The sequence below is a fragment of the Athene cunicularia genome (assembly GCF_003259725.1).
Source record: "Athene cunicularia isolate RWA chromosome 2 unlocalized genomic scaffold, athCun1 chr2_part1, whole genome shotgun sequence".
NCBI lineage: Eukaryota > Metazoa > Chordata > Aves > Strigiformes > Strigidae > Athene > Athene cunicularia.
Window position 1 is genome coordinate 11,027,880 of NW_020799095.1, and position 14,057 is coordinate 11,041,936.

A 14,057-nucleotide genomic window follows, 5' to 3' on the forward strand; every position below is an offset into this window, starting at 1 on the left:
CTAGTGGGGCTGTTGGCCCCGCAAGCGGCCCTGGAGGCAGAGGCGGGGGGTGCCCCTCACCCGCCCCGGGCGGTGGAGTCGGGGTGCGAGGGGCTCGGCAGTCCCGGCCGTGGCTCGCTGGTCGCGAACGTGCGTGGTGCCGAAGGCGCCTGTGGGCTCCTGAGCGGAGGTCGAGCGGCAGCGGCCTGACAGGTCAAGCGCTGACTAGCGTGTCTTGTAAGAAAACAGAGTCTGGCTGTGAGTTTAGTAATCCCTGCTAGGTTACTAATGCTTGTTCAGAAACAGTTTATCACAAAACACCCGCAGCAGTTTATTTCTGGGCTTACAGACTGACCGTCTCAGAGATGAGCCCTGGATTCAGTTTTGTTATGCAATATCAAAGTTCAAAAACATCTTGCTTCTTTGTCATTATTTAAATATTTTTAAATTTTCTTATTAGACTAGTTCTCACATAAATGTAGCAACTTCGATTTATATTTCTTCATTGTTGGTTGGTTGGTTTGTTTTGATGGCTTCTTTTTTATGTTAAACATAAAAGCCTGCATCGACCCTGATTCTGCAAGCATTTAAGCACCTAAAAATTGGGGGATGTATAACAAGTAATGCTGAAATAGTAACTTGCTTTTTTTGTTGCCTTTCTCTTCTGGCTCAGGTTGATATCAAGAGTTAATTATAGTTGAATTTTTGTGAGGTGGCTCTGTAGGATATATATGCACACCAGTACGTATGATTGACCTTGATTGTCTTCAAGCAGCTCAAGATGTATGAGCTGCCCCTCCCTGGCTATATCTGGTTTGTCAACCACTTGCAAAAACTGTGCTGTGTGACAGAGAACAGTGGGTGACGCCTTTTAAAGAAAGAAGTGAGAGAAGAAGGCTTAGGAGAGTTGAAAGGGGAAAGGAGTAGTCCTTCAAGAAGCAAGGAGACCACAGCAGTTCTACCCATGTACCAGGAAGTTTAGCATAACTTCTGTAGTGGCCTAAAACCATCCAGCATCAAGCTGAGGAGTTCAATTAAAATGCTACCAGGTAGAAGGGGACATGAAATTGTCTTTAAGCATCACTGCAGACTAAGCCCTGCTGGCTAGGACTACAAAACATGTATTTATGAACTTGAGTTGCAAACTAAAATTTAGAACTAGTTTGTAAGTCTCAAAAGTTAAATCCAGAAGAACAAAGCTTTACATAGATTTCACGTTCTGCATCTAAGGTGTGAATGAAGCTAAACTTTTTAAAAAATCTCTTATGAATTACTAATGCTGCTTAGTGCAGTTACCCAGCTTTTAAATGTTTACTTAATTTACAAACATAATTCAAGCTTTTGATTTCTTCAGGAATCTTTATGAAGAAAAATATAGGTTAATTCAGACTGGAAATCCAGCATTTTCCACGAGGCTGTTGCCTGTCAGAGGAGCAGTTGAATGTTTATTTGAGATGGGATTTAAAGAGGTGAGTATAACTTAATAATTTATGGTGTCTTCATCAGTTTGCACACTAAAATTTAAAATTGAATTTTTTTCCTGCTTTCCCAGTTGCAAGGCACTACATCTTAAGCCAGTTGCTATTCTCTTTCAATCCCTGTTTGCAAATACCTGCAGTTAACCAACAGAAAATTTAGATGAGGTTTCTTCAGAAATCTGGTGGAGCTAGAGCTAACCTGGTCTGTGAGAAGATTGTTTTTCTGCCATTCAGGCACAATACTGGTTTGTTTAGTGGTCAGATGGATATCCTTGCTGGCACAAATGGTGGGTAATGGGGTTAAAACCCCTTTTTTTAGTCGCAGGCCACTGTTAGGTGGACATTGGACTGCACCATCTGACAGTTTCCATATTCTAAATCTGTACTGAAACTGTCATTTGGAAGGGGGTGGGGGGGAAAATCCTGCTCTTCTAGTGACAGTAAGAACAAGCAGCAGAGCTTGTGTGGCCCCATAGGGAGTTAGATGAGGGAAGCTGATCAGATTAAAAATTAATTCCTCCTGCCCCCCCCCCCCCCAAAAAAAAAAAAAAAAAAAACACCACAAAAACTTTTCAGCCAATTCACAGTGTAGCTGCGCAAGTACTAGTGTTGTCATGATGGCAGTGGAGGGCAGCGGACCGTTGAAGTAGTGGGAGGGTGGGACTCTTCACTAGTAGTTAAAACAGTTATGAAACTGTATCCTAAAATAGTCTTGAGTGGATCTTTGTTCTGTTGCAGTCAAAAAGATGTATTTCAAAGATTGTTTTGTGTCCTGAAATGGTCCTTGTCTTGGTGGAATTTAAGCTAAAGCTTGTTAAGCTAGAAGTAGCCTTCATAATTACAGGAGAGCTGGGGTGAAAACCCAGCTCTTGTTTAATCGTGCAAAGCTCTTGCTCTAGCATTGCTTTAATTTGTCTATTTGATGCCACGCTTTTATATGCATGCATACATACATTATGGTATTTAGGTCCAGCTGGTATGAGACCTCTGCTTCCTCTTCATGTAAACTTAATTAGTGTAATTGTCCTAATTAAAAAAAAAAATAGTATGCTGAAAGAAATGGTGACAGCATAGGGAGAAATGGTCTGTGGGGTTATTCTCATGCTGGTGCTTAGGAGATGACTTTTAATGATGTGTTTTAGCCAAGAGCTAGTCAGTGTAGCTAGCAAAGCACTCAAGTGGTAATAACATAGTCATTTTAATCATGTTGTGAAGTGCTACTCCTACTTCTGTCAGACCTTTAAGATCACGTTGGCTCTGTCTTACGGTTATTGTGTCAGTTGTAGTTGAAGCTCACAAGCTTCTCCAACTGCGATAACTAAAATTGTTTCTTCTTTTGTCTCTCTTGGTAAGCCAACTTTTTCAATTAAAAAATTAGGACTCTTCTGCTGGATTGATACATTCCATTTAGTTTTGTGGTGATTGTACATGTTAAAGTGAAGCACTGTGTCTGCAATGATAGGTCACCTAAGGTAACTGTGGATAAACAAATTACTCAGTTTAATAAAGTGCTGCAGTGGTAGAAACTGAAACTTTCACAGTATGAATGCTTCAGAATATTAATGTTTTTAGTAACCTTTTTCTTTAGGTTAAGTACACTGGTAATTGCTTCTGTTGTAATTACTAACCTTTTGTTATGCTACCAGTAATCATGTTACAATTGGAAATAGGAACCCAGAAATCAAGCTGGGTATGGATCTAAATAAGAACAATCTTTCCCATCTGAAAACTCAAAACCTAAAAGATATCGGTATAGAAGAGAATTCCTGGCAGATGTCATTCTAGGGGCTTCTTCCTCAAACTTTGGGTATCCTGTTGCCTAGCATTTCACTGCTGTCCTGTGAGAACTGAGCATTTCTTGTTCATTTCTGTTGTTGCTGCTTTCTCTGACAAACCCTAATTGTGTTGTCCATGTGTGGCTCTGCAAAATAAGTTATTAACAATAACATGTTGCCATGAGCCCTTTTTCTCTAGATAGTTCTTGATCTAATAGCTTCTGCTGTAAACTGTCTAATCTGAAGGCTGAATCCTGCCAAGCCTTAGTGTGCTAACTTCCAGTAAATGATATAGCTGTTAGTCGGCAGTTTCTATCTATTCCTAACTTAGATCTGCATTAACTGCTGAATTAATTTGTCTGAATTTTAGGGAGAAACTCACCTGGTTTTACCTAAGGAAGCTTTGATTGAGCAGCTACATAAAATCAGAGCCTTAATTGCTGGAGAGAGGAGTAGAAGACTGAATAAGTCAAATCGAATCCATAGACCATCATCCTCTGAAACTGTGACCAGCAGTCAGACAGTTGCACACAGCCTTCAAGACCTGCTGATTCTGTTCTTGCCACTGCCCATCAGCAACCAGAAACATCACTTGTGCAATCTCTTGAAATGGTAATTATAACGTGAAAGCTTTGTAGATATACTAATCTTGAATATAAAGATTAAAGAGGAGTTAACAGTTGGGACAGGTTGCTCAGAGAGGCTGTGTAGTCTCCAAATGTGGGTGTTTTCAAGACCTGACTGGATAAAGCCCAGAGCAACTTGGTCTGACTGCATAGCTAACCCTGAAGTTTTTGAGTGTTTTCTTTGGTCTCCATGCAACTTCGACATGAAACATGCCATAAATAGAATATTAGCAAAAGATTTTGTTGAAGATGTCCATAAATGTTTTTCCCATGAATCGGGATGTTGTGAAAAAAAAGCTGATTTGTATTGGAAGGAACAACAAGGTGGGGGAACAAAGTCAGGGAGGGAAGCTAAGACTAGAGCTATATACTGTCTTTGGTATTTGCGACACAGCAAAAGAACAGGAGCACAACTGTAATGTTTATCATTCTAGGTGTCTCAGTTTATGCATTATGACCTCCATGTATAGCCTGAGAGGGCTTTTTTTCCACATGTGATTGTTGTGAGACACCGGAATTTAGCCAGGCAAGGACAAATCTATAGTTATTTAAGCTGTGTTTCCCTTGTTGAAGAGGTTGAAATGAAGTACCCTGTCAAGAGAGAGATGCAGAGTCCTTTCATCTGATGTTACCTGGTCTGATGGGAGAACACTCTTTAACACCTCATACCAACTTTGAAAAATTAAGTTATGCCTTTTGATAAAAGGTTTCAAGGATGCTTTGGTTTAACTTTCTAAAGAGTTTTTCCTCCTAGAACCAGTGTCAGTCACTTCAGTCTTAAAGCTGATGTAAGATAAATCCTCCCAAAAGCTCATAAATCCTTAAACAGAGTTTGTCTCAAATGATATTATCAGTATATTGTTGGATGCTGAACTATGACATACTATTGCTTCCCAATACCAACTCAAGATCAGTGGAAAAGAAATGGCAAAGCATAGGTTGAAGTAATGGCTTTTGGGGAGAGAGAGCACTCAGTGACCCATAATCACCCATAATGCCATTTGGTAAAGGAACTGTTGCAGGAACCTGAATATTGAGCCATTTAATCTAACTGTGTTAGCACGCCAGTAGTTGCCTTTAAAATATACTGTCTGGGTTTATTTGAATTTTTGGTTAGGTTGGGGTTTTTTTGTGTTTGCTTCTTGGGTTTTACTGTTTCAGCCACTTCTGCAATGGTGGTTGGAAGTGCTTATAGAACTTCTAGAGTGACTTGCTGCAGTGCTGGAAGCTTTAAAAGTTGTGTTGGTCTTTCAGTGAGAAAAATGTTGCATATTTCAAGTTGATTCTTGATGTATTTTGAGGTTAATCCCTCTTATTTCCAGTTATTCTGCTCTGCTTTATGCTAGCCATCAGAGTTGTGGATCCGTTTTCTCTGCAACTGCTAATTTCTCCATGCTCCTTGGGATTCAACATGGGTGGTGGGACCAAACTTATTTAGACATTGCTAGTGCAATATTGTCACTCTGTTATTGAAATGCTGTATGTATTTCAGCTGATCTCTTCAGGGATTTATAAGACCCTGAGCCATTGAATTTTGTGTCTCTGGTCTGGGTTGACTGGAAGGAAGTCCGTAATATACGTAATATGGACATATATTCTGACTATGACTTGGTGGTTTTGCTTGCACAGCAGTAGGTGTGTTGTTTTTCACTGAGTATACTGCAGAAGTGTAGTTGTATTATTGTATGTGCTGCTGTCACATGTCAGACTTTTGTAGTCTGTTTTTTGTAGTGCGGGTATTTTTTTTCTTGCATATGCATTACACCTGTGATTCATGGAAGTCCTAGTAAACACAGGAAGTGGATTATTTGAGACAGCACAGAAACATTCTTAAATGACAGTATTTTGAGGACCTAAGCCATCATTATTTTGCCTCATCTGTGGCTCTTCTGTGCTTCTTATTGTAAGGTATTCTTGAGACTTGGAGAAGGGAAAGCTCTGGCTAGGCATTATTCTGGTGGATGGATTCTGATCTCTTATTGGATGCTGTAGAGTTTATTATAGGGGGAAAGAGGTATCCATACTTAGTTTTGCAGTGAGGTTCACCACACGTCTAGATGTTTGCGTAAGACTTTATTGGTATACAGTGGTTTCCTTGAAACCAGTTAAGCACCACTGAAACATTGATGGTTTTTGCTAGTGGGAAAGTCTGAATTGTCAAATAATCTGAGAGACTTTCTGCTGTGCTGAACAAGCTTTCAAGAAGGTGACAGAACATGAAGATCTATAATAATCCACTGGCAGCCCCTAACTTTTTCCTTACTTCTGTTCTTTCAACTTGTGTTAAAGTGAATCAAAACACACTTGGGTTTATGATGTTTAACCAGTTACGTACAGCTGATGAGCTGCAGTTAAGAGTGAAACCAGTTCTGTTCTCTTTCAGCAGTTACATAGAATAAGGACTGGTCTTGTAGTACTGTCCAGCGTCAAAATGATCATTCCTAATTTAAATACTCCTTTGAAAGAAATTATCTTCTGTGTAGTTTTCACACCTGTATCCTATGTTACATTTGCAGCTGGCATCTCAGGAAAGTGTGGGATTTTTGATGAAACAAAGATGGTAGTTAACAGGGCTAAAGCAGTAGAGAAAGGGTAATTTAGCAGTACTCCAGGCTTTCTTTACCTGCCCACTCCCCAAATATGCCAGACTCTTAATTTTGAAATCCCATTTCACTTGTGTTGTCTCCCTTTTAAATGGGAGTAAATAGTTTGCTTAGCTGCTAACACCACTATTAATAACTTCAGCTATTTATTTTAGTAGATATGGGTGTACCTTATTGGCTTGAATATGTAGTTGCGGCTAATGCTTGGGATAAGTGACTGAAGAAGCCTAGTTCTTACATTTGATTTCTAGTGAAATACTGTTCAGTATATGGTCACAGGGCTATTCAAATCTGGGCCAGAGTTGATCTGTGAGAGAAGGAAAGTAGAAATAGACAAGCAGCATTCATGAATAAGGAATAGAAAAGCAGCCTTCTTCAATAATAGTTCTGTGAACTGGTGCAGCAGTTTCCAGGAAATGGGATGAATTACAGGGTTGTTTTTTTTGTGGACTTCAGGTGAAAGGTGTCCAAAAGAAATGGGAGTGGGGGTGTGGAGCAAGTAAAAAACTTTGCTGTCAGAGCTGACTTTTCTCCCTGAATCAGTACACTTTTCACTCAAGACACCGTTCAGAATACTTGAAGATTACAAGGCTGGCTTTACAGTTTGGGGGGTGGTGTCTGTGATATTTATGGATATCTTTAAATATTTAGCCTGTAAAGAAATATATAACTGAGTACAGAACTGTGATTCACTTAAAATAAGACAGCTTTTGGTTTAAGGTGGAGGTTCATAAACCATCTATTGACTGAAAATCCTTTTGCAGGCTGCAAATATCTTGAAAACACTTCAAACAAAATTTGAGCATCTTGTATTGATGTATGAGAATCCATCTATTCAGCAGAAAGCACTAGCTTCAATTCCTCTCCAGCAATTGAAAGGGAAGGCTCAGAAAAAGCTAGCACAAGCTACAGGACTGGACAAAGGTAATGCATATTACTTCAAACAGCTGGATGATACATATATCTACTGTGCTTTAGGTGTGTGGATTTAGGCACATGTCTGCAGGTTCCAAACGTTGTATCTAAATTAGAATTATCTTCTTCCTAACTTTCAAATCTTCTACTCTACTCTCTCCTAATTTCTGTTGGTTTTTTTAATCTCATTTTTGTCGTTCATCCTTTACTGCTTTCATGTAGAAATTTTGAACTCTTAATTTCTGAATTAGTAGTAAACAGTGCTGTGAGAAACAAATGGGCTGAGCATGTACTGTTACATTCTTTGAACCTAGAGTGAAGTAGCTACAACAAGAGGATGGGAGCTTCTTGCTTGAATAGTCGTTGTTTTGAAATTGTCAGAGTGCAGTTTTCCTGTATGTACTGCAATTCCAAATTCAGAATAAAATTTAAAAATGCTGCTTCTCTTTTTAAAGTGATGTTATTGGTGAGATTTTTTGCATGCTATCTTTCCAAGATACAATCCAATATGAAGAATCACCTTTCTTGCTAATGCTTAAATGAATAGGGTTGTTCATGTGCCATCCTCTTGGAGCTAGAAGTGAAATATAGGTTAAAATTTATATTTTCTTCATAAATGCAAAATTGTTTTGAATGTACAAAGCCTTTGTCAGTTTAAAATGACATTTCTGTTTTCAAGTAAAAGTTTTAGATTTGTTTCAGCAATATAGTGAAATTTTACTTGTACAAGAGAAAAAAACCAAACACTTCCAAGACCATATTTAAACAACAAAAAAATAATTTTCATTGAGTCTTTGATAGAAGACTCTATTTGAAGCAATTCTCCTAACTTGGTGGCAGTGCTGTTGATTTGCAAACCAAAATCAAGCTCTTATTATTTTTATAAATGACTTTACGGTGTTTCATACAAGCGGACACAACATGTAATTGTACCATTGGCATTAGAGAACTTTTTGACACTGGATTTTTCTTAGTGATTTTTCTCTTTTTATGAAGCTATACTAGGAAGTAGGAAATCACATAAACAGGTACAAAGCCTTCTCATTCAGCAATGTAGAACAATGCAATGGGGAAAAGAGGCTTAGTAGTAATACATGAAAACTCCTTTAAATTCCTTTAAAAAGGAGAATAAAGACAAGCATACCTCTTAGACTCTGCTCTAATTCTGCTGTCCACATTATTAAAAAGGAGAAGGAAGGATGAGGGTGATGTTTCCAGGTGCTTCTTCCCAAACCATCAAGCTGAATTATTCAAATGGCTTCCAGACCTTAATTTAGGTACAAATGAAGGGATGGAACTGCACTGTTTTGGATTGTGACACTTTAAAAGCATTTTTAAAGAGCTTTATAGCAGCATTCCTTTGGGAATGGACTGTGTATAAGATGTATGGGTAATTGGCCCTTTCAGCTGATTTGGTTTATCTGTATTGCTGCATTGTGTCACCTGTGAGAATAACTTCTTAGTGCTAGGAGACACATGTTTCTAGGACTTCCCATAACAGGCATTTTTGGCTCATAAAGGCTAGGAAGATTATGGTCATTTGATCGGAAGTACAGAGGGGTTTTTTTACTGTTTCCCTTTACCACTTTCCATTGGAAAGATGGATTGTGCAGACAAAAATAGCTGCCTGTCACAGCCAACTGTTTTTTGTTCAAATAAATCACATTTGTCATTCTTTCCATGTTTTCATGAAGGATTTATTTTGCATCCAAGAGAAGAATATTCATATGATAGCAGTCATATTTTCATAGGTAGTTTCTGGGTTTTATGTTGTTATCCAGGAAGAGAGAATATGGCCTGTGCTCGAAATCTTCTCATTCAGTTTTTAGTAGTAAGTTTGAATATACAAGCACATCCATTTTGTAGGCACTAACACCTTGTCTGAGTGTTTCAGCAAAAATACTTTTCACACATAAGTTAAAATAGAAATTTGACAATAAAAAATCAAGTTTTCTTGCTCTGATTAACAGATCTTTTCCCATGTGCTTCATAGTCTTGGCAATATGTGTTTAATGGAGGGCTCCCTCCCCCCCCGAGTTTTGTACCAAAGAATGCTTCAGCTTCAGAGGCAGGGCATGAATTGAGCTTAAATAAATAAAACATGTTTTAGCTAGTTTTTCTTCACCATCCCGAAAAGGAGCGAGTGCACAAAAAAATTTTATAAAAATGCTGCTTAAAAGAAGTTGCACTAAATTTGTGTCTTCATATTCATTAGTCAGATCTGTCTGCACTGTGACTACAGACAAACTAGTACATAAATTAAGAAGGTAATATCTGATTGCAGATTGCAGTGTGGCCTAGATGATGGAGTAAATAGGAGGATTTATCTGATTATGAATCTGAGAAGGAGGAGTATCTCTCAGTATTGTAGTAGAATATATATTTAAAGACACTAAGGAATTAGAATGGATGAATCTCTTATGGAAGACTGGATTTTTAAATTATTACTTAGAGTGGGGTTATTAGCAGGTGGTGGAATAGTGACAGTGTGTGAGTAGATTCTAACACCTGTTGTGAATACAGGAAAACAAGAGTCTGATCTAGTGTGGTGAAATTGGCTAGAGTAGAAAAATAAAGACATCTTCTGTCTAGCTTGGGTAAACTGACAAAGGTGTGTGTGTGCTGAATTTATAAACAAACACAGCTTGCTCACATGGTGTATGTATATGTTCTACAATAATTAAGCTGTGTTTATACAAAGTTTGTTCATATACCTGGTTGTCTAGACTGCTGTCAGTGTCTAGTTCTTTGAGATTATGAAATCAAAGCATTTGCTATTCCTAGTATAATAGCTAAGAATAGGAAAAGAATATTTATAGAATCATAGAATCATACAGGTTTGAAAAGACCTTTAAGATCATCAAGTCCAACTGTTAACCTAACACGGCCGAGTCTACCACTAAACCATGTCCCTAAGTGCGATGTCTACGTGTCTCTTAAGTACCTCCAGGTATGGTGATTCAACCACTTCCCCGGGCAGCCTGTTCCAATGCTTGGAAACCCTTTCAGTGAAGAAATTTTTCCTAATACCCAATCTAAACCTCCTTGCACAAGGTGCAACTTGAAGCCATTTCCTTTTGTCTTGTTACTTGGTTAAAGAGGCTCATCCCCAGCTCTCTGCAACCTCCTTTCAGGGAGCTGTAGAGGGCGATGAGGTCTCCCCTCAGCCTCCTCTTCTCCAGACTAAACACCCCCAGTTCCCTCAGCCACTCCTCATATGACATATGCTCCAGACCCTGCACCAGCTTCGTTTCCCTTCTCTAGACACGCTCGAGTCATTCCATGTCCTTTTTGTAGTGAGGGGCCCAAAACTGAACACAGGAATCGAGGTGCAGCCTCACTAGTGCCGAGTCCAGGGCTCAGATCCCTTCCCTGTCCTTGCTGGCCACGCTATTGCTGACACAAGCCAGGATGCCATTGGCCTTCTTGGCCACCTGGGCACACTGCTGGCTCCTGTTCAGCCAGCTGTCAGTCAACATCCCCAGGTTCCTCTCTGACTGGCAGCTCTTCAGCCACTCCTCCCCAAGCCTGTAGCGCTGCTGGGGGTTGTTGTGGCCCAAGAGCAGCCCCCGGCATTTGGCCTTATGGAAACTCCTGCAGTTGGGCTCAGCCCATGGCTCCAGCCTGTCCAGGTCTCTCTGCAGAGCCTCCCTACCCTTGAGCAGATCAACACTCCCACCCAACCTGGTGTCATCTGCAAACTGACTGAGGGTGCACTCGATCTCCTTGTCTAGATCATCAGTAAATATGTTAAACAGGAGTGTCCCCAAAACTGAGCCCTGGGGGACACCACTTGTGACCGGCCGCCAACTGGATTTAACTTGGTTCACTACCACCCTTTGGGCCTGGCCATCCAGCCAGTTTTTTACCCAGCAAAGCATGTGCCCATCCAAGCCACAAGCAGTCAGTTTTGCCAGGAGACTGGTGTGAGAAATGGGGTGTCAAAGGCCTTGCTAAAGTCAAGGTAAACAACATCCACAGCCTTTCCCTCATCCAATAAGCAGTTCGCCCTGTCATAGAAGGAGATCAGGTTTGTCAAGCAAGACCTGACTTTCATAAACCCGTGCTGACTGGGACTGAGCATCTGGTTGTCCTGCATGTGCTGTGTGATGGCACTCAAGGTGATCTGTTCCATAATCTTCCTTGGCACCATGGTTAGACTGACAGGCCTATAGTTCCTCGGATCCTCCTGGCCTTTCTTGTAGATGGGTGTCACATTTGCTAACCTCCAGTTAACTGGGACCTCCCTTATTAGCTAGGACTGTTGATAAATGATGGAAATGATGGAAACTGGTCTTACTATTAAAGACTGAGGCAAAGAAAGCATTAAGTTTCTCAGCCTTTTCCTCCTTCTTTATTGCTATGTTTCCCCTGTGCCCAATAAAGGATGGAGATTTTCCTTAGCCCTCGTTTTGTTACTAATGTATTTATAGAAACTTTTAAAAATTGTTTTTTATGGCATTAGCAAGGTTTAAATTCTAGTTGGGCTTTGGCCCTTCTAATTTTCTCCCTGAATAACCTCACAACATCCTTGTAGATCTCATGAGTTGCCTACCCCTTCTTCCAAACGTCATAAACTCTCCGTTTTTTCCTGAGTTCCAACCAAAGTTCTCTGTTTGGCTAGACTGGTGGTCTTCCCCACGGGCTTGTCTTTCAGCACCTGGGGATGGCCTGCTCCTGCACTTCTAAGATTTCCTTCCTGAAGAATGTCCAGCCTTCCTGGACTCCTTTGCCCTTCAAGACTGCCTTCCAAGGGACTCTGTTAACCAGTCTCTTAAACAGGCCAGTCTGCCCTCCAGAAGTCCAAGGTAACTGTTCTGCTGCCCTTCCTCCTTCTCCAGGAATTGAAAACTATCATTTTGTGATTGCTATGCCCAAGATGGCCTCCAACCATCACATCACCCACAAGTCCTTCTCTGTTTGCAAACACAGGTCTGGTAGGGCACCTTCCCTAGTTTGGCTCCCTTGCCGGCTGTGTCAGGAAGTTATATTTTACACACTCCTGAAACCACCTACACTCTGCTGGAAACTGGAGCAGAAAAAGAATTAACACTCTCTTCCAAAGCCCTTTAAAAATATGAGGGGCATGAGAAACTTCACTGGGCATCACTGTATATCTGACTTCTTTTTCTGAGCAGTTTCTTATTCTCACACTAGCTGTAGTCTTCAGGAGTGCCGTTTTTTGTTCTTTACATATGCAGTTTGATGTTATTCAGTCTTTGAGAATTTAGATTTTCTTTTTTTGTGTGTGCTTAAGTAACATATGAAGCTTTTTTAATTGAGACTTCTAAAATACAATAAATGCCCAGAGATGGTGATTTATGTAGCTACTGTGAAGTTCAACTAAATTATTTTTTCATTTGACCTGTGTGTTATGTAAATTTTACAGGTGTACATGTAAATGAAGAGGACTTCTTATTGTTGGAGCTCTTGGACTGGTTTAAGAATGACTTTTTTCATTGGGTAAATAATCTTCCTTGCAGCAGGTGTGGTGGGCAAACAGAGCCTAAAAGTGACTATCTGTTGCCTACTGATGATGATCTAAGGTGGAGTGTCCATCGAGTGGAAAATCATTACTGCAACCGGTGTCAATTCTGTAATAGATTCCCAAGGTGAGCATATAAAGATTTACTTTGTCTTTTTTTTTCTTCTTCAAGAAACAGCTCTGCATTTGTGTGTTTTGCAAACAAGTGATAAGTTGGTTGAAAGATTGGAGAAGCTGTTTTAAGTAACATTATGGAGTGTTTGATGAACCAGCAATTGCTCTATAAGATTAGAGATTTTTAAAAACAGTATACTGCTTTTTTATGTTACCTTGTTCTGAATACTTGTCTGATTTTCTTCTTGCTATTTATCTTACTGTTAATTTGATAAAGTACAACTTCTAAATAAAATGTTAATATTGGCATAGTATGTAGGTAGGTTTTTGTTATTTCAGGGAAAACTTTAATTTCTGTGGGAAATTAAAGAGGGTATTGCACAAGTCTGTAGCAAAAAAGCAAATACCTAATTTTAAATTTTTTATGCTAACTATTAAAAGGACCAGCATACAAAAAAAATCACATTTTAAGATGGATTCTAAGTCCATTTTGAAGACTGAAAAAAACCAGATTCATTTCGGTGCTGCATGTGATGGGGTTATGTGAGTCAAAGTGAAAACAGCATTCTGCTTGCACTTGTTTTGTACAGCACAGCAATCATTTCCATTATCTTCTGTGGACTGAATGGCTCCGAAATATGTTCAAATCCTCACAAAGACAGTCATGATGTAAAGATTTTGAAAGGTGAAATGTATTTTCAATTATTTTTTGTTTTGTTTTGTTTTTCTCCTGTAGGTATAACAACCCTGAAAAACTACTGGAAACCAGATGTGGACGCTGTGGCGAGTGGGCTAACTGTTTTACACTGTGTTGTAGAGCTGTAGGGTTTGAAGCTAGATATGTCTGGGACTGTACAGGTACCAGTATTCTAGAATATTATAATGTTAATACCAACCTGTGCAAAATGAGGCTAAATATTTTATGGTTCTCAGAGTATGTTAGCCATCAGGCAGCATATAGAGTTATGCAGTTCAGCTAACACAAACAATATAAATTCAATTTACTGTGTTGTCTGATGAGACGAAATATAGTTCTGCAAGTAAGGTTAGATGATTCATTTCAGAATGATACCAACTTTAGT

At 39.5% G+C, this 14,057-nt stretch overlaps 1 protein-coding gene across 1 annotated transcript in view; it reads left to right on the top strand.

Moving 5' to 3' along the window:
• The window catches only part of NGLY1 (N-glycanase 1), a 29,204-nt gene that overhangs the window by 3,178 nt on the left and 11,969 nt on the right, over positions 1-14,057 (top strand). Inside the window, 6 exon segments of the mRNA XM_026842960.1 lie at positions 1,334-1,448; positions 3,603-3,759; positions 3,762-3,844; positions 7,226-7,385; positions 12,766-12,988; positions 13,712-13,833. Coding sequence (XP_026698761.1) covers positions 1,334-1,448; positions 3,603-3,759; positions 3,762-3,844; positions 7,226-7,385; positions 12,766-12,988; positions 13,712-13,833 — 860 coding nt within the window.